This window comes from Miniopterus schreibersii (genome assembly GCF_964146895.1).
Source record: "Miniopterus schreibersii genome assembly, chromosome: 2".
NCBI lineage: Eukaryota > Metazoa > Chordata > Mammalia > Chiroptera > Miniopteridae > Miniopterus > Miniopterus schreibersii.
In genome coordinates this window covers 141,148,452-141,168,153 of record NC_138102.1, presented here as the reverse complement: position 1 = coordinate 141,168,153, position 19,702 = coordinate 141,148,452, and the positions used below count along the sequence as shown (strand labels likewise).

General features: G+C 51.0%; 1 protein-coding gene across 1 annotated transcript; it reads right to left on the bottom strand.

Annotated features, from left to right (window-relative positions):
* Positions 1-1,138: 1,138 nt before the first annotated feature.
* On the bottom strand, positions 1,139-9,601 carry LOC308551761 (keratin, type II cuticular Hb1-like). Its single transcript, XM_081126393.1, has 9 exons — positions 8,791-9,601; positions 6,118-6,326; positions 5,410-5,470; positions 4,422-4,517; positions 3,754-3,918; positions 3,494-3,619; positions 2,537-2,757; positions 2,331-2,362; positions 1,139-1,830 (listed from the first exon to the last, which is right to left on the bottom strand). Exons 1-9 carry the CDS (start codon positions 9,163-9,165, stop codon positions 1,655-1,657), a joined length of 1,461 nt encoding a protein of 486 aa, XP_080982519.1. The 5' UTR covers positions 9,166-9,601; the 3' UTR covers positions 1,139-1,654.
* Between the last annotated feature and the right edge of the window lie 10,101 nt (positions 9,602-19,702).

Genomic DNA, 19,702 nt, shown 5'->3' with positions numbered 1-19,702 from the left:
TAAGGAATTTGGCTTTTATCCAGGGCTGGGGCCAGTTCCAACTCCTGAAGAAGCCCAAAGACACCTCAGAGATGTTCTGGCTTTGCCAGGAAGTGTGCAATGGAGTCCTCTCCTGCTGGGGGGGTGGAGCTGTTTGCCCCTCCCCTATCCACTTGCTGCCAGAGTACATTCCTCAGGCCCCTATTTCTGGGTGGACCAGCCCACTCTCAGATCAGCCTCCCTCAGCCCTTCCTGGTACTTTGTCTGCCAGGCCCTGGGGCCCTGGGGCCCTGGATAGTATGTGTTTGAGGTCCTGGAGGGGGTTCTCTGGGTCTGGGATTCTGTGTGTAGGGGAGTGGCAGTGGGAGGAGGTCTGAATGTGTTTGAAGGGGGTGTAGGGTGAGGGGGACACCAGAGTATAGGTCCCTGGTAGTGGCTCTGCCTAAGTCTGTGGGCTGCGGGATGGTTTGTGTATATGGACCCCCGAGGGTGCATCTGTGCTAAGTCTTTGCTTGATGGGGCATCTGTGTGTCAGGTCTCTGACTTGGGGTCTGTATGACTAAGTATGTGGGGCGTTTTTCTGGCCTGTGCTTGGGGAGGTCCATACAGGGTGGACAGGAGCACATATGATTGGTACTGGGGAGGAGGAGGGAGGTCTCTGTGTCTGAGACCCCCCTGGAGTGGTGGTGGTGGTATGTGTGTGGGGTGGGGGTCTATCCAGGGAGTGTTGATTTATGGGGGGAGGGGAAGTCTGTATATTTGATCCCATGGTCAGGAATTTTACCATGTTGAGGTGGGGATGGAGTGGGGGTGTGGAGAAGTGTACCACTGGTGTCCCAGCAGCCCACTAATGAGGTCCCCACCCAAGGTGTCAGGAGAGCCGGGCCCTCCCTCTCCTTGCTAAGGCTCCTCCCGTTACCCTTCTCACTTCCCTTCCAGCTCCTTCTATGTGTCTAGGTTTGGGGGCTGCCAGGCCATGCTCCTGCACCAGTCGGGATGTAGAAGTGTGGTACCACTGGTAGGGTGCCTCAGAGCCCCCTCTGCCTCTTTGGCTGAGAACAGCTCCCCTGTTGCCTCCAAGGGGGCAGGCTGGGCTTCAGTAAAAACTGGGCTGGAAGTCCACATGTGTAGGCACAAATGCACATAGGGAGAGACTGGAGCGAGTGATATATGACCCTGAGCTTTATTGGAAACATGGAGACCAAGCATGAGGGAAAGGGAGAGAGAGCCCAGGCAGCCAAAGAAGTCCCCTGGGAGACCCAACCTCAGTCGTGGCTGGGGGAGGCCCAGCACCAGGAGCATTTCCACACCCAAGAGGGCCTAGGGCCAACTGGTTCCTTAGAAGCCACAAAAGTCCAAGTCCCCAGAGCAGACCAGTCAGGGTTGGACCTTTGCTCAGGGTTTTGAGAAAACCAGTCATTCAGACTCTTGGGGATGGAGGAGAGCTGCCAAGACACGCCAGCATGGAGAGCCCCACCTCCCTGAAAGAAATGAAGACAAGCAGCAGGGGTGGGGGTGGGGTTCGAGAAATTGGGGCAGCAGTGCGGTCAGGTCAGGCCGGCTGGTTCCCGAAGCCCTTCCGTGTCAAACCCAGGCCCTTTCGGAGCACTGGGCCGCCGTGGAGTTGGGGCCGGTTCACTGCGGAGCCCGGTACATACACGCACAGCGGGAGGCACTAGGCAAAGCGCACCAGGCGGCCGCTGCCGCAGCTCTGTCCGCAGGGCGCACACATTCCGGTGCTCACGGCTAGGTTCCCGCTGCAGGGGGCGCTGCAGGCGCTGCCGGTCACAGGCCTGGAGCCGGACACGCAGAGGTCCCCACAGACAACGCCACCGCGGGAGCTGCTGACACCTGCGGGTGGAGGTCAGGGCTTAGTCGCTGTGCCAGATGGTGGCCAGCAGCTCCTGCCGGCTGACCAGAGCCCATTTCTCTTGTTCAGAGCTCCTCCCCTTTATTCCTATTCCTGGCTTCCCTCCTCACACCTGGGCACTCCGTCCTGCAGTCTAACTTCAAGGATGGATCCTTGATAAACTGTTAGCCCAGCCCTCCCTATAGGCAGAAATAGCTATTAAAGCTATCATAATCATTCACTGCCACATTCCTCTCCTTCCTTCTAGGTCTTCAAATTGTGGTTGTATATTTGTAAATGAAGTTTCATCGGAACCCAGCCAGACCAATTTGTTAACTATTGCTTATGGCTACTTTCACATTACAACGACAGATTTGAGTAGTTGAGACAGAGACTGCATGGCCCACAGTCTAAAATATTTACTCTGTGGCCCTTTAAGAAAAAGTTTGCCCTACAGGAACCCCAAGCCCTTATTTCAGAATCCACAGCATAGGCTACTTACAGACATTTATAGCACCAATGCCTTCACACAACCTTGTGGGGAGAGCAAAGAGACAAAAATTAATTGGGGGAGAGCAAAGCTTGCAAATTCCCTCCTCCAAGTAATCCTGATGCAAATTAGATGAAAATAACATGCAAACATGTTCTTGGCTCTAAGCACAGTTTGGGGAGTTTGAAAAGACATCCCTCCCACAGGTAGGGTCCCACCTCTGCTCCTCGCCCTCCAGCAGGCGCCTGTAGGTGGCGATCTCGATGTCCAGGCCCAGCTTGGAGTTCATCACCTCCTGGTACTCCTTGAGCAGGCAGGCCATGTCCTGCTTGGCCTTCTGCAGGGCGGCCTCCAGCTCAGCCAGCTTGCAGCGGGCATCGCTGATGGCTGTCTCACCCTGCTGCTCCGACTGGGTCACTGCAACCTCCAGCTTGGTGTTCTGAGAGGCAGGGGAGGGTTATTAAGGCTCCCATTCTGGATTTAGGGTCAGAGGCTGGGCATCCAATGACCATTGACTGCCAGAGAAAGAAGGGACCTTACCCATTTGTGAGGTCAGGGCTTGCAAATTAGTGCTCCCAGGAATGTTGGCACGGTGATTTTAATTTTTGAAATTTAACACAAAAATCCAAATTCCTGGTTTCTCTTGAAAAATATCTAAGGATCTGGGCCCACTGGACCTGCATTTTCATGAGGCCTGCCTCAGTTGAATCTGACTAGCTTTGCCCTTTATGCTTTCTAGTTGACCACACCCTAGTGCCTTCAGTACAGCCTAGTTCACCCATTTACCAACCTCTGGGACATCAGAGGGTGCGATCACTGATCTAGAACAATGAGCCAGAGAGGTGAAATGGCTTACCCCAAATCATGAGGTAAGCCAGTGGCAGGGTTGGTTTGAGAACCCCAGTTACCTGCCCCTCACTGGTGCTATTTCCTCTGACCCTTTATGTCCCCAAGATCAGGAGAATCCAGGTGATTTCATTCCCCTCCATACTGCTCCCCCATCCTCCTCCCATCCCCATTCAGTGGAATGGAGAGCATTTTCCATGGAAGAGACTCATCTGATGTTTGCTACTTGTTCCTTTTCCCACACTTTGGCAAGGTGTCAACCTTGAGCCCCTTGCTGAAGGCTTACCCCCCTCTCTTTCTATACTGAGGGTTGGGCCAGGCTCCTGTACCTGGCACTTGGCATTCTCGACCTCGGCAGTCAACCTCTGGACCATGCGGTTCAGCTCATTGATCTCCTCTTTGGTGCGGCGCAGGGTCTCCCCATGACGGATCACTGTGGCCTTCATCTCCTCGCACTGGGTGGAAGCAGAGACACTCATGAGACACAGGATATGTCATTCCACTGAGCCCCACCCCAGTTGCCTGCCCTTCCCTTGCCTTTCAGCATCCCTCCTCCTAGGGTGCTGGGAAGGGAGCCCTGGGTACTCACCTTGGTGCGGTACCAGGACTCGGCCTCAGCCCGGCTGCGGCTGGCGATGTCATCGTACTGAGCCTTGATCTCGGCAACAACGCAGTCCATGTTCAGGTCCCTGCTGTTGTCCATCTTGACGACGACCGAGGTGTCTGAGATGTGGGCGTGGAGGACGCGGATCTCCTGTGGGAGCAGGGGAGTGGTAAGAGCTTCTTTGAACAGAACCCTGCTCTCAGCAAGTCCCCCTCTCATGGTCTTTCCCTGTTCCCTTCCCCTGCTTCCTCCACAGACTCACTGTCTGAAGCCCCAAGCTCCAGGATGAAGTTTCCCTCTCAAACTGGGACCTCTCAATACACCTTAAACCTAGGATCCCACAGCTGAGAGGAGCCCATGTCTGAGGCCCACTGCCTGACTTCAGTCAGGGATTCCTGTCTGGATCCTTGGGGTCTAGGACCAGAATTTACCAATTTGTGCTAATTGTCACCACAGTAACTTGTTTGGGGCATGGTAGATGAGACATCAAGCTACACTTCTTCACCTTGTGACAGTAGACCTGCCACAGGTGACTCCACTCTGCTCGGCACTCCTCCCACCCAAGGGGTTCAAAAGCCAGATGGTGGCAAGTGCTTTCCAATGTCTGACTCACACCCTCCTTGCTGCTCCACTGCTCTGTGTTTCCCTCTCACCTCCTCATACAGTCGCCGCAGGAAGTCGATCTCCTGGGTCAGGGCCTCCGCATTGGCCTGCAGGTCTGATTTGCGCAGGTAGGCACAGTCCACATCCTAAAGGGCAGAGAGTGGCACACGGGTCTCACTGGGGAGACCACACAGAGCTCTTCCCACCATGTAGGGCAAACTCCCTGGAGACCCTTCTCAGCTGCTCATCCCAGTGTCTGGTAGCATGGTGTTGGTGACATCCTCCTTGCAGTTAGAGGAGTCAGGAGCAGGTCTGGATAAGGGAGGGGGACCCTGAAGATTCCTGGCTCTTCCTCTGGTACCCACTGGGGTGATGCCTCTTGAACCCATATCTTATACCATCACTGAAACTTAGGATCTAGTGTAAAATGTGTCAGTTTTAGTGATGTCCACCCCTCTCTGCTTTGGAATCTTTGGAATCTCTTCTCTGTGGTCAGAGAAAACGTCTTAGGGATCAATTCTGTCTCTTTGAAGCCGGTGTGACTCAGGGCAATACCCTGGACCTTTGTGCCTCAGTTTCCTCACAGTAACCCTTGCTTTCCTCATATGGAGGTGGTTGGAAGGACCTGATGATAATCCGCATGATGACTCTTGTGCTGAGTCAAGTCTAAGAGGTGAGGCACCACAGCATTGTTTATGCATTTTCCAACTGTTGCTGGTCTGAGGATTTAATCTAGCATTCATGTGCTTTTTCATTCACAAATGTTTATTGAGTGCCTACTCTCTGCTAGGCACAGGCTAGAAGGGGGTGGGAAGCCATTGGCCAGGTGGGAGTTACCTTGGATAAGAGGAGAAGATTGGCCTGCCTGAAGCAGACAGTGTGCTCTGGTGTCCAGGGCCACCCAGGGAGCATTGGGGCATTTGGGGGAAAGAATAGAGGAGAGGTTGGGTTATGTGATTCTGGGGGAATTACAGAGAGCTCCCTCCTGCCTCTGCCCTTGGTTCTGAGTTGTGGGATGAGTATTCTGGGGTCACTCACCTTCTTTAGGGCTACAAATTCATTCTCAGCTGTGGCCCTTAGTGCCACTTCCTCTTCATACCTGGGGACAAAGAGCACAGGTTCAGTGGCTAAAACTTCAATAGGCTGGTATTTGAAGAGAGAAAAAGAGAATTAAGGCCTCGACAAACACAGTCCAGAAACTGGATCATTTGGAGGTGGTCATAGAATCAAAAAGTGTTGGATTAGAAAGGATCTCGCCCATCCCTTTCCTCTTGGTACTCAAACCAACCCATGGCACCCAGTGCTCTTCCTGACTCCAGAATTCTCATTCATGATGTGGGCCAGGGTGGGTGCCTTGCACATTTCCCTAGGTGTTCTCTCTGCTTCTGGATTGTGACTCCAAAGAGGGCAGGAACCCTGCCCTAGTCTGGTATCCCCCTTACCCCTCCTCGTTACTTTCTTACCCCTACCTGGCCTCAGGGCCCAACACAACACCTGGAACGCATAATAGATGTTCAACAAATGTTTGATGAATTAATGAAATAAGCACATAATAATGAGGTAACTGGAGCAGCTCAGACTCTCCAATGTTTAAATTCCCACCTCAGAAAAAAAAAAAATTCCCCACAAACTTCCTGTCACTGTCTTCTTCCCCTTGTAAAGTTCCTCATCTGATCTAATGCAAATCTCCCCACTCTGAATTAATCCCATTTCCTTTCGCCAAAACCCCCTTCCTGGTGCACTCACTTCTTCTTGTAGCCCTCCATCACCTCCTGCACGTGGTTGAGCTCTGAGGCCAGCCTCCCGCTGTCGGCCTCCGCGCACTCGGCCTCCCGCCTCAGCGTCTCGATGTAGCCCTCGAACAGCGGCTCCAGGTTGCTCTCGCAGCACTTGCGGTTCTGGTAGAACTGCCACTTGGTCTCCAGCAGCTTGTTCTGCTGCTCCAGGAAGCGCACCTGGGGTAGAGGCGGGAGGAGAGTTGGTGGGAGGCGCCGATATCCCCAGCCCTCCTCAGAGAGCTGGCAGAGTTGAGACGGAACCGGCGGCGAGTCTGCAGAGGGAAGCGGTGGCCGGCATGGACCCTGCTGGGCTCTCCTGGGCGAGGATGCATTGCAGAGTCCTCGTTTCACAATCGCTTCTTCAGGCCTGAGTAAGGGTCTGTTCAGGTGGCCATGGATGGGCCGAATGAGAAACTGAGGGGCCTACGTGCTGTGCTGGATTACAGTTGGGCTGGGTGGACAGGCAGGGGTGAAGAGTAGTTATAGTCAAGGAAGGCTTCCTGAAGGAGAGGAATGCAGAGCAGGGGTTGGAGGGATAGAGTAGGATGAAAGCCTTGCACTATGAGCTCCCCCAGGGCAGGGCTTATGGCTCCTTTATCTGTGTCCTCAGTGGCCAGCCTGGAGCTGGGTGAGCAGTTGTTTGAATGGATGGTCAAGGTGGGGGGCTTCTTAGCTGGGGAGGTCAGAACGGCAGGCTCTCACCAAGCTGGGTGGCAGAGGCCTGGGGAGGCACAGGGGAGGGTGGCTTCTGGTCTTAGGTGGCTCAAACTTCTTGTTGGACACTCATGTCTCTGGAGACCAGGCAGGTAATGTGAATGGGTGAAAGGTTTGGGGAAGTAGGGAGAGTGAGAACTGTAGGGAAGTGAAGCATGCAAGCAGTTACTGGAAGTTGTTCAAACTGGAGAGTTGCAATGGCAACCATATGTACACCGTGCTGGCCGGTAAGGGTGCCAGCAAACACGACTAGGTCCCTGGTGTCCAGTTTTTCGTTTCTCATACATTTTACTGGAGTTGAAACATTACTTTGCTTTTCCTCCAACTCCATGAGCGCAGCTGGGAATTCCCCGGTTGGAACAAACTTCCAGGAACAGGGAACCGGGACTGCTGATATTATATGGGATCATTTTAGGTGGTCTTAGCTGATGGGGCTCCAGCTGTGCTGGGGAGTCTCATAGCTGCCTTGGCCCCATCTTTCCTTTCCAAGTCATGGCCAGCTCGCACACTGCACCACACACAGCTCTGGTGTGGAGAATGCTGGGGCCAAGAGGGGATGTCGCTGCCCAGTGTCACACAGAGAATCAGTGGAGATGCTGGGCATGGAGCCCAGGCTGCCTGTTCCTAGGCCAGGAGCTTTTCCACACTTCACTCCTGGCCACCTTTCCCAGGTGTGAGCACCAGTACACTGAGGTGGGCCAGCTCCTGATGGTAGGGAGAGGGGTAGCTTGATCTCAAGCTTTGGACCTTCTAGCTCCAGGGACCTGGGGAGCTGGAGAGAGGCTGGGCTTGGAGTCCTGCTCTGCACCCACTCTCAGTGGATCCTCAGGCAGGCCCCTTGCCCTGTGTCCCTGTCTCCTTTGTATTCTGTTTACACTCAAAGGGCTTGACTCAGGGCGGCAGCAGTTCTCAAATATGAACTCTGCATGGGCTGACTTCAAAAATTTGCCATCCCTTTGTATTATTTTACTTATGATTTATTTATATAAATGGATTCACTTAACATTTACACTGAAATGAGGTTAAAGGAGTAACTTTATATTACCACCATAGTTGTAAAACCATTGTCACTATGCATTCATAAAAGGAAATCATAAAACATAAATTGCAGCTGAAACTGTTGCCCCAGACAGTTCTGAACCTTGAAGCTTGCTCTCTTTATTAAAGTGGGAGAGTAGCAAGTATTAGAGGGATGCTACAGACATATTAGCACCCAATGAAGATTTTCTCCATTTAATCTAAAGTATTGAAACATTCATGATGAATTTTCTCATCAGGCGTTTCAATGTTGTTTAATGCTTTAAAAGTATCGCTAAAATTATCACATAAAATATCAGCACTCCTGCTCTGGCCGGGTGGCTCAGTTGATTGGAGCATCACCCCATACACCAAAAAGGTTGCAAGTCTGATTCCAGTCAGCGCACATAGCTAGGTTGTTGGTTCAATCCCTGGTCAGGGCACATGTGGGAGGCAACAGATCGATGTTTCTCTTTCACATTGATGTCTCTCTCGTCAATTAGCAGAAACACACCCTTGGCTGAGGATTTAAAAAAAATATATATATGTATATATATATATATGTGTGTGTGTGTGTGTGTATACACACACACACACACACACACACATATAGGCATTCTCCACTACCCATTTCTAGAGAGATTGCTTGGGAATTCCCAGGTCCTCCCAGGAGTTCCAGGCTCAAGAACACCCACCTTGTCTGTGGGGCCCCTGCCTCCCTGGACAGAGGTTGTATATAATAACATTGCTATCAAATCAGGGGCCTCTGCCGGATACCATCTCTCTGTGCCCTGGATTTGCCCACCTTCTCCATCAGACTGGAAGCTCACCTGGACCACATCCCTGACGCCTCTTCAGTGCCCAGCCCAGCAACGGAAGGTTCAGGACGGGTGTGATCAAGGACACCCACCTTGTCGATGAAGGCAGCGAACCTGCTGTTGAGACACTTGATCTGCTCTTTCTCCTCGTGCTTCACGCACTGCGCCTGGGGGTCGATCTCCAGGTTGAGGGGCGCGAGCAGGCTCTCGTTGACCGACACGGTGGTGATGCAGGGCGGGCTGGGCCCGCACACGCCGCCCGAGCGGTATCCGAAGCTGCGGCCGCAGGAGCCCGAGCGGAAGCCCCCGCAGAGGCTCTGGCTGCCGAAGCGCCCGGCGAGGCCGCGGTAGCAGGAGACGCCGCGGTAGGGGGCGGCCGTGATGCAGCAGCGGCCCCCGCAGGCCGACGCGCAGCTGAAGGCGCCGACCCCGCAAGGGGGGCCGAGGCGGGAGGACAGGCAGGACATGGTGCGGTGGCGGTGGCAGAGAAGGGCACTGGACCCCGAGGTCCGCGTGGCACCTTATATCTCGGCCCGCACAGCCCGGGGAGGGAGCGCACAGCCAACGCGTTTATGAGCTTGGAGGTGGCCCTCGCGCCCCAGTGCAGCCCGCAATCAAAGCGGCCGGCAGCCCGGCCGCCTCCATAAAACGGCGTTCGCCCCCCGCCCGCGCTTTATGGGGCCGCGAGGTGCCCGGTCAGCTCCGCCCGCCCCGCGCCACGGGCTCAGGGCGGGCCCCCTACGCCCCTCTGCCCAGCTCGGCCTGGGTAGCGCTGGGTCTTTGGCCCCATCCCTCGGTTGGGCAGCTGGGCACCTGGGCACGCCTGGCCCCTCCTTGGGTCCCAGCCAGGCGCAGCCACCCTTCAGGCTGGTGAGCCTTGGTCTTAGTTATTTGTGCATCTCCACATGGTGTGGGGGGTGAGGGGGTTTGTGTGCACTGACGGGGGGGGGGGATGGGGGGGTTCTCTGAAGTCAGTCCTGCATTCTTGTCATGACCTTGGAAGGTGAATAACCTTTCTGAATAGTTTCCTCATGTGTCAAATAGGGATAATACTACCCACCTGAGAGTCGTTGGGAGGACCTAGTGAGGTAATGGACAGGAAAGCATTTAGGGCCCTACCTAGCACTTAATAAGAGCTCCAGAAATGTTTGTTTATTTGTTTGTTCTGTTATTTCTACTATTATTAATTTGCCATTCATCCTGCTTCCCTTTGGGCAAAAACTTTCTCTTTTCTCTTTATCAGAACTCAGCTTATAGCTCCTCTCCTTGTGAGCATCACATCTCTTTCCCCTCCTGGAAATTGTTTGCTGCCCCCCTCTCCATTCTTAAGGCGGACGGGAGGAAGTGGCATTTATGGAGTGCCTACAGTGTGCATTATTTCATCTAACCCCTCCTGAGGTTTACCTGATTAGGAAGGTGAACTCAGGGTGGTGCAGTGACTTGTTTAAGGTCATGCATAGAAGGCTCCATTGAGAGGCAGAGTCAAATTTAAAAGGTGGCTCCTAGCCTCCCCCTCACTGACCCCTCCCCAGGGTCTGAGTCTTTGAGGGGCTGAGTAGGATTGAGTTCCTCTAGGAGGCAGGTGCCCAGATTGCTAGGCTTTGGCCTCTTAGAGAAATTGGCCTGATCCAAAGCCCTCCCTTCAACTGGTCATGGCCACCAACTCTAGAAGGCCAAACCTATCATAATGGAAGTTGATTATGTGTCCAGTTATGGGCAGAGGAAACCAAAGTGTGAACTCAGCAGCCATATTAAAAAGAAACATGTAAATTATCCTTAGCTTCCTTTGTTTTAAAATATGAGTTATTATTGTGCAAATGGTAATTAAATCCTGGAACTTCAGAGATCATCACGGCCAGCTGTGCCTGCTTTGGGCTGCCTGGCATACCATTTCCAGGGAGTGCCCCATCGCTCCCTTTGCTGTCTTTCCAACACTCTTGAGAGCCTGGATCCCTTTGGGTCAGTCTTGATTTTGTGGGAGTTTCAGCCCCACCTTAGTTCTGTCCTCTGTAGAAGATGGAGCCCAGCTCCACAGTGTCTTGTACTTCCACTTCCAGCTGCAGCTGGAGTTGCCAGCTATGTGGCCCATGGCTTTAGGATTATGTATTCCTACTTCAAATTTCTCCAGGGAATGGTATAGTATTGGAGACATCTTCCTTTGGTGTCCCCCTCATGAGAGGAAATGGACTTACTCTGAAGCATGGAGGAATAGTCTTTGGAGGTAACTCACATGATGCTTGCTTGGACCTCTTTCTGGGTTTTGGTGGGTAGATGGATCGCACTTTCTGTGCTATCACAATCCCTGAGGAGGTTAATAATCAGCCTTTGTCCACATAGATAATTAAGTGCATTAAAATCCAGAGACACCAGAGGACTGCAGGTTGATTTGCACCCACTAAGAATACAAGGCGAAGGGGAGGGAATTGAAGCTAGAACACAGGGGCCCCCAAAGTGTCAGTACTAGTCCCTGACCTAGGCTTAGGGAAACATGTTCTTTGGTGTCCCCTTTATTAATCCTGGAACCCGTCCTTGAGAGATGGGCTGAAGAATGAGAGTTCAGATACAATCAAGATGAGATGTCCCCATAGAGAGGGTTGGTAGTGACGCTTCCTTGGGGAAGAGGAGGGCTGCTCTATTCTTGGCCAGATCTTCTAGAAATCATTCCCTTACCCCTTTTATCCCCAGTCCACTAGTCTATTGATGGAAAGCAAATGCTCTGTTTTGATTGTCAGGTTTCTTCTTAACTCCCATCCTCACCCAGGGGGCCCCAGGAGCCAGTTCAAGGCAAGGAGCAAACACCTGCTCAGAACTCAGTAGGAGCCAGGCTCAGAGCGTGAAGGAGGAGCCTGCAGTCCCCAGGCAGGCACAGAGGCCTTAATACAAAGCTGCAGGGTGTCTGGCTCTAATGGAGGAACATTATGCCAGGGGGACTTGGCAGGAGAGTGAGCCTCCAGTTCACAGGCTTGGAGTGAGAGGGCAGGGCAGGGTCTTTGGAGAATACGACAGTTTGATTGGACCTGAAGAATGGTGAAGAATTGGGTGTGCTGAGATGAGAGAGGGAGGGGGAACGATGTAAACAAAGACACAAAGTAACAGAGGCTGTAGATGTGACAGGAACAGCTGGCTGTCTGCTTTAGCTGAAAAATAGGGGGTGGATGAGGGCAGGGGGAAAGGAGGCAGGCTGGGGCTAGATGGTGGATATGGTGGATGGACGGGGCAGGCTTAGCATGTCAAGCTGAGCCCTGGAGGGGCTTGACCTGGAGAGGACCATGATCAGAGGTGTGTGAGCCAATGGGACGTGGGCATAGTAGATGGAGTGTATGTGTGTGAAAGTGTGTATGTGTGTGCCTAGCTTTGGAAACCCAAGGCATCGCTATCTGGGTGAAAAGTTACATAACCTCTTTGACCTTCAGTTTCCTTTGTATCTAGAATGAAGACATGAAACTTGCTGAGGGATGTGGTGAAGATAAAGTGAGGTGTGTGATAAAAAAAAAAAAAAGCAAGGGAATAGTGACATAGATTCAAGGTAGTATGGAGGTAGATATAAATTATTAGTAATGTTTTGGTTCTTGTGTCTGTAAATGGGATCATGGGTATTTAATTTTTATTATATTATTAAATAAACAATGAAACCAACATGCTATTTATAAAATATTAACCTAAAATGTGAGTCCATAGTTGAAAGTGAAAGAGCATGTTAAGGTAATTGGTTAGAGGATCAGAGTGCATTGTACATAGTAGGAGTGAGTAGTATGTAAATACTGATTCATGATATAAAACATATTTCTTATTGTGAGTTGTGGTTAAAAAAATAGTCAGGACCTGAAAGATCCTCTTGCTGAAGTATAACAGTAGATGTGTACCAAAAAGTTCATAGCAGCATTGTTTGTTATAAAAAAAAGCAAAAATATACATATGCATACCCATAGGAAAATGGAGAATTATTCATGCACTGGAATACTATACAGCACTGAAAAAGAAACAAATGGATGAATCTCACAAATAAGATGTTGAGGAGGGAAAAAAAAGTTATAGAGTATACAGACAGAGTAATTCTATTTATATGAAGCACAAAAGTAGGCAAAACTAAACAATTGCAAGGTTTAGTCACACATGATAAAATAATAAAGGAAAGCAAGAGAACATTTAACACAAAAACCCAGGATAGTGGTTACTTTGGAGATTGGATGGGGTCAGGGATGAAGGATGCTATGATAATGAAGGGCCCCACAGGGGGCTTTAGTGTGTATACAAGGATTTGTTTGATTACTGTTGCATTTAAATTATTAAATGTATATTATATATACTCTTTGGCATGTATGAGAAATTTATAAACAAAAAGAAATGCCAACAGTGGCTTGTGTTCTCTAATCTCCTGTTACTTCTTCAGTTTAGAGTCATCACCCTAGACTTCCTACTTAGTCTAGGAACTGGAACCCTTAGTTCCAGTGTCTCTCCCTCGTGTCTGTCTTCCACACTGCTACCAGATAGGCCTCCCTAAATTGCTTATCTGGTAGCAATGTGGCTGGTCTGCTAAGCACCTTCTGTGGCTCCCCACTGCCCACTCCATAAGCTTAAACTCCTCATCTCCACACATTTCTCCCATCTGAATTACCCTTTCTCCTCCCCCCCCCCTTCCTTCACACCCATTCCAGCCCAGGGATCTCCGCTTTCCCATCTGCGCTCACAGAACGGCCCCTTGTACTCCATGTTAGAACTCTTCAGTGTAACAAGGTGAGGTCACAAAGCCCCAGGTAGAAGAGGGCTTGTCTTCAGAGGTGAGGATTCTGGGAGTTCCTTGGGCTGGAGTTTGGCTTAGCGCTCACGGGAAGCTTGGAGGAGACTACAGCTCGGTTCGTCATGGTAAGATTTGTCCACATGGCTCATAGGCTCACATGGGATGAAGGGTCTGGGACTTCACCTAGATCTGGGACCAGTTTGTCTGCTGTATCTACAGCTTTTGGGAATGTTAGCTGGAAAGAGTGGGAGGTAGGTGGGAACAAGGTAGAGGCTGGTGGGAGATGATGTTTCCAGTCTATTCATATCTGTTGCCCCACACCTTATCTCCCCTAGAAAGTTAGCACTAAGCTGGTGGGAACGGCTTCTTTAGGTTGAAGGGGGTGTGTGACTTTATTTGTTCCTCAGAGTGTAGAGCAAAGAGCATGGGCTTAAGATTTGATCTGGCTCAGTGTGACTGTCCTTCTGGGTCCCTCCTTCCTTGTGGGGTAGATGGTCCAAGCATCAGCTTGCCCAAGGAAAGACAACGGAGATGGTAACATCTACCTGGCCTTCACAGGTGGTTGTGGGCCCCAGTGAGACTTTGAATAGTGCAAGGCACTGTGCTAGTGTCACTTACTGTGCCCGGGCTGTTTATGTATTGGTGTGTGGAGACAAGGTGCAGGAAAGGAAAAGGTCACTGGTTTTGCCCCTTTGTAGACAGCCCTTCCCTTATAGGTAGCCCTTCCCATCCAGATTATGACTCCTTCCCTTGGGTTTGCAGAAAGAGCCAGAATCTGGATCCATCTCTGATTAACAACATCCATTGAATTAAGGAAATTTATTCTTAGTTTTTTAAAGTATTTTTAAAATGAGAAATTATTGAATTTTGTTAAATACTTTTTGTATTAATTTAGATGATATAAGTGGTGAACGACAATTGATTCCTTTATTCTTGGGATAAACCCCATGCGATTTCAGCCCAAAGACTCATTTCAGTAGATTGTTGCTCTGTGTTGTTGCCCTTTGTCCCTGAGTTCACTCTACCTTTGGCATCTCCTGGCCTGGTGAAACACCCACCACGGTGCCAGCCAAACTCATTTCATTTTCCCAGTGACCCTTGGGCGTAGAAAATATTATCTTCCCCATTTTACAGATGGAGAAGCAGAGGCCCAGAGAACTTAGATGGTCTGCCAGTGATAGCAGGAGGATGGGTGGGTACTGGAACTGTTTTGCTGACCTCAGTCAAGTGCTCTTATTTACTCTCCTGATCCTCCCCCATACTGTTATTCCCACCCCACAGTGTGAGGAGATAAAGGTGACTGTGCAGAGACACACACAGAGCCTGAGGCACAGCAAGGAAGAGCTGGACAGGCTTAACCAGGCCATCCAGCGGCTGACTGTGGAGGTGGACAGTGCTGAGAATCAGGTGAGGGTGAGAGTGGGGGGTGGCAGAGTGGTGATGATTGGGGTGTGTCCATTATTTATGACAACTAGACTAGATTCCCCACTCCCCCATCTGGAATAGGTAGTTTCTCTTTGTGAATGTCTGAGCAAAGAAGAGTGTGGCTGTATATGTATACCATGCTTACATCTGCCCATGACTCCCTGTAGTTCATATGGGTAAGTGATTTACATGTAGGGAAATATGTATGAATATGTATGCTTGTTTGTATATCTTTTTTATGTGTATGTACATTTTTATGTTTGTGTGTTTTGTTTGTCCCACATAGCATTAAATTTGAGCTCATCTTTAGAAATTGCAAGATTTTACCTAGAAATCCAGTTTTCTGGTTTCTGTTTAAAAATGTGTGGATCTGGTAATACTAAACTATGATCCAACATGGTAATATTTGTCTTGGGGATATGTTCCTTTGTGTGCCACAGTCCCCACCACTCCAGACTGCCTCCTTTGACACCGAGGTAGGGGCTTCTTTGCCATTTATCATCACCTTGGTTAACACTGCTATTATCCCTGTAGAAGAGAAAAGGTGCTGAAGCTATGTCTCTAAAGTAGAGAAATGAAAGGCTGGAAACATGAAAGAGGTCCTGGGGATTTCATGCATATTTCCCTGTGGAACTGGATACTGTTGTATATAGTTAACATTTGACTTTTACCTTTCGATCCCTCCAGCCAGGTCTCTGTAGGCCTTTGTGTTTGCGACTCAGGCTTTAGGCCTTAGAAAGGAGAGGTTCCCACATGAATGCTTCCTTTCTCCTCACTGACTGACTTCTCTCCGTGTCAACCTCCTCTCTTTTCTCCCAGCCCCCTCTTTGTCAAGCCCTCCCAGCTCACGCTCCACACCTCAGAAGGGAGGGGTTCTGCTTTGGTCTTTTCTTGCTTTCTGCAGAGACAAGTGTCTCAGGCCCTGAGGGAGATTCTCCCTGCTCCAGGAACTGATGACTTTGAGGGGGGACAAGCTGTTCAGGCTGTAAGGGTGGCAGAGTGAGATGATAGGCATGCTGGGGTTCAGTCCCCCACCAGCCACAGCTGCTCTGATCCCCACATTGGTTTCCTAAGCAGCAAGCACACCTCACCAAGGCAAGCAGTTACAGTGGTCCCTCGGTTTTCGAATGTAACCCGTTCTGGAAGACCTTTCGAGTTCTGAAACGTTGGAAAACCGGGGGATCCACAGCCGACAGCTGGGCTCAGGATCTTGCACTCGGCGGAAGCCCCGTGGCCTGTTCCGCTTCCCAGGTGTGTTCGAAAACCGAAGCATTTCCTTCTGGGTTTACTGCGTTCGTAACCTCAAATGTTGGCCAACAGAGATATTCGAAAACCAAGGTACCACTGTATTATTATTATTTTCCCCAGGATAGCCTTCTTGTTTCCCAGATAAAAACAATAATCTCAGCATTGTCTGCTAAGGAGCATTTGATGCTTTTTGGATCTGAGCTCATGTAAGAAGTGTCACCAAACTGATGTGAAAGGCTTTCTCTCAGCCGCCCCAGATGGCTGGCACCAAATCTCCATCCTGGTTCCTGGTAAAAGGGCAGACACAGACACACACACATTTCAGAACAGGCATGCTCATTCCACACAACGGTCTGTAATCCTCATTGGCCCTCCAGCCTCTGAGAATGGTCTGGATCCTTGAGGGGAAAAGGGTGGGGATCAAGGATGTCCTTCTGTCGGTGGTCTTCCCTTCATCTCCAGCCCTGTGAACTAGAGGGAGCCAAGGACCTGCCAGCTCTGCAGGAGGAGGGTGCCTCCGGCAGTGCCAAAGGCAAGCTGGCCTGGCTGGAGGCCGCCCTACAGCGGGCCAAGCAGGACATGGTGCGGCAGCTGCAGGAGTACCAGGAGCTCATGGTTGTCAAGCTGGGCCTGGACTTTGAGATCGCCACCTACCGCAAGCTTCTGGAAAGCGAGGAGCACAGGTAAGGGCTGGGCAGTTCTTCAGATACAGCACGGGGTGGGGTGGGGTGGGGGAGTGTCACCACCTGGGCTCTCAGCAGCTGGGGATAGGGTGGGGAAAGGTGACCTGAGTATCCAGGGACTTGTTTTCCTGGAGGCAGTTTGTTCCACTATTCAACAGTCCTTTAGATGAAAGGCCCCAGCTAACGAGCACCGTGGCACGTGGGTTGGGGCAACTCATAAAGTCACTCATCCCCAGGATCAGAGAGCAGGGGCTAGTTTGTCCATCAGGACAGCTGCAAGGCCCAGCCAGGGGAATAAGGTTCTAGCATAGAATACCTTCTCAGTTCTGCCCATCTTCCTGGGACCTGGGGAAGGCAGGGTTTATGGGAACAAGGAGGGCCTGGCTTTTATTCTTAGACAGTAGTAGGGACCCAAGGGCTGTCCAGCTCCATCCAGCTGGTGATACCAGGCTGAGGGGAGGGAGAAGGAATCCACCATGCAGACATGCTACATTTAGTATCTCTTTTAAACCCACATAAACCCTGGGAGGGATGCTTTTATCCCCATTTCACAGATGAGGAGACTGAGTCTCAGAGAGGGCAAAAGGACCACCTCAAGGATGCACAAGTGGGAAGGGATTATGTGAGGCTTGAACAATATTCTTCAGATAATTGAGCTGTCTTCTCTGTGGTCTCCTTTAAAATGCACCCCCCACCCATGATCTCCCTTTTCAAGATGTTTAGGCCCCCCAAAAGTGAAGATCTTTTGCCTTCTCTCTCTTCCAAGAAGCAATCAATAAAAGTGAGTTATTCAAATTTAAGGCAGGAAGGATTGAATTTAAATGTTCGAAAGGAGCCTTTACTCAAAAGGGCTGTGGATCTGAGAGAACCAAGGAGCTTGCAGGACCAAATGATTTCTGCCTTTCTGCAGAGGGCCAGGAGTGTTTTGTCTTGGAGAATGGGGACTATTACACCTAAGAGAGAGATCCATTTACCTGTTTCCTCCTTCCTCCTGCAGACTTGGCCTGAGACTGGGGGGAGAGAGCCTCAGTAAGTAAATAATAGGTATAACTTGGGTTAGATGGGCCAAATCTTATATCCCCCTCCCCCACTTGTGCATTCTCTTGGGAAGGGAGAAGGGGTCTGCTTCCTGTGTGTCTCCCTTTGCCAGGGGCTGTTTCTTCTCTTGGGGGTGTTTGTGTGTGTTGGGGGACAGGGTCCTGTATTCTGTTCTTTGTGGAGAGGTTCTATTGGTTTTGCCTGGGGTGTGGAAGGAAGTTCTGTGGGTTTATCCTTGTGGACAAGACTTTTATTCTTGGGTGGGGGAAATCTTTGTCTGACTTTGGGGAGGGAGGGATTCTTGAGTCTGTTTCTTGGGGGAAGGGGGTCTGTGTATCTATTACTTTGGGGAGTTTGCATGTCTGGCTCCTTCTAGGGAGGAGGGTCTGTGCATTGCTTCCTGAAGGAGTTGTCTGTATACCTGTCTCCTGGGAGGGGGAGCGGAGGGGCGGGAAGGGGGTTTCCTCCCTCCAACAGCCACTGTTGCTCAGCCCTGGACAGTGATCCCACCTGCCGGCCAGGCTCGGCCTCTGGCCCTGCCCTCCTGCTGCCGCCTGGAGCTGGCTCCGGAGCCCTGGAGATGAGCGCCCCTGGCGGCGGCGCGCTCTGCGGCTCCCCCGGCTGTGTCGGGGAATTCAGCTGCAGAGGCTTCCATGGATGCTGAACACCTCTTCCCCCACTTGAAGAACCCTTTACCCCAAAGACTTGGTCCTCTGCCTCAGACCCCTTCCCCTGGGTCTGGCCCTCCCCTCACCTCTCCCTCCTATCCCTCACCCTGGAGCATAAAGTCTGGGAATGTTGTTTTGCCCCTTTGAACTGCCCCCACCCCTCTTTTCCTGGGACTCTTCCTTTGCAATAAAAATGTTCTGCAGTGGACTGAGCCACCAAGTTGTTTGCACCTGGATTCCTCAGGCTATCCCCAGGACATGAGGACAAAGCTGGCCAGATTTGGGGTCTGGGCACTACCAAAAAGCAACGACCTTAGCCTGGGGTCCACAGTCAGCTCTTCCTGGCAGAGGGGCTGAGAAACGCATTCATTCACCCACTCACTCTACAAACACTTACTGAGTGGCCTCTGAGGGTCAGACATAGTGCTTTGTGAGCAAAACCACACTCTAGTCCTGGCTCTCTGGAGATGAAAATCTGGTGGGGAGGCAGGCCATATGCAAGGGAACAGACGACAAAGAGAATGAAGTGGCATAGGGATGAGGGCAAGTCTTTTTGCCCAGGCAGGGGTACTTGAGGACAGGCCCCAGGGAGGATGGCCCTCGCAGATTGAGGCTGGGGGATATGAACACAACTGGCTGGCTCAGGCCTGAGTTCTAGTTCAACAAGTGATCTGATGGTGGGCTGGGAACAGCATGTGGAAGAAAACATGCCTCTCCTCCAGGTCTATGGTGTAGTTTGGTTTGAATTTTCACATTTGGTTTGGACTTTAGGGGGCAGAAGACAGGCCAGTTAGAGGGGCTAGGTGGCCAGTGAAGGGCTGGGTTTCTGAGCTCTTTCCTCACCACAGAGCCTGAGAGATGCCTCCATTCACTGAGCTCACATTCTTTTCTATTGCACAAAGGTTTACATCAGTGCATCTGGGAAACAAAGGTTCCTGCTTTCTAAGTCTCTGAGTAGGGCTAAAGTGCGTCATTGGCCAGAGGCTCTGGCTTTACCTTTTAAGGCACACTACTGCCAGGGTGTCTGCTGTGTTTTCCTGGGTCCCTGCCCAAAGGTATCTAAAAGGCTCCCTTCCTGGGTAAATATAGCAATCTCATGCTAGAGGAATGGTTTGGAAACTTGGCTGGCAGGGTGCCAGCCACCTGAAGGGTAGGGGATATGGCCCCACTGGACTCCTGCGTCAGCCCCATTTAATCCATACTG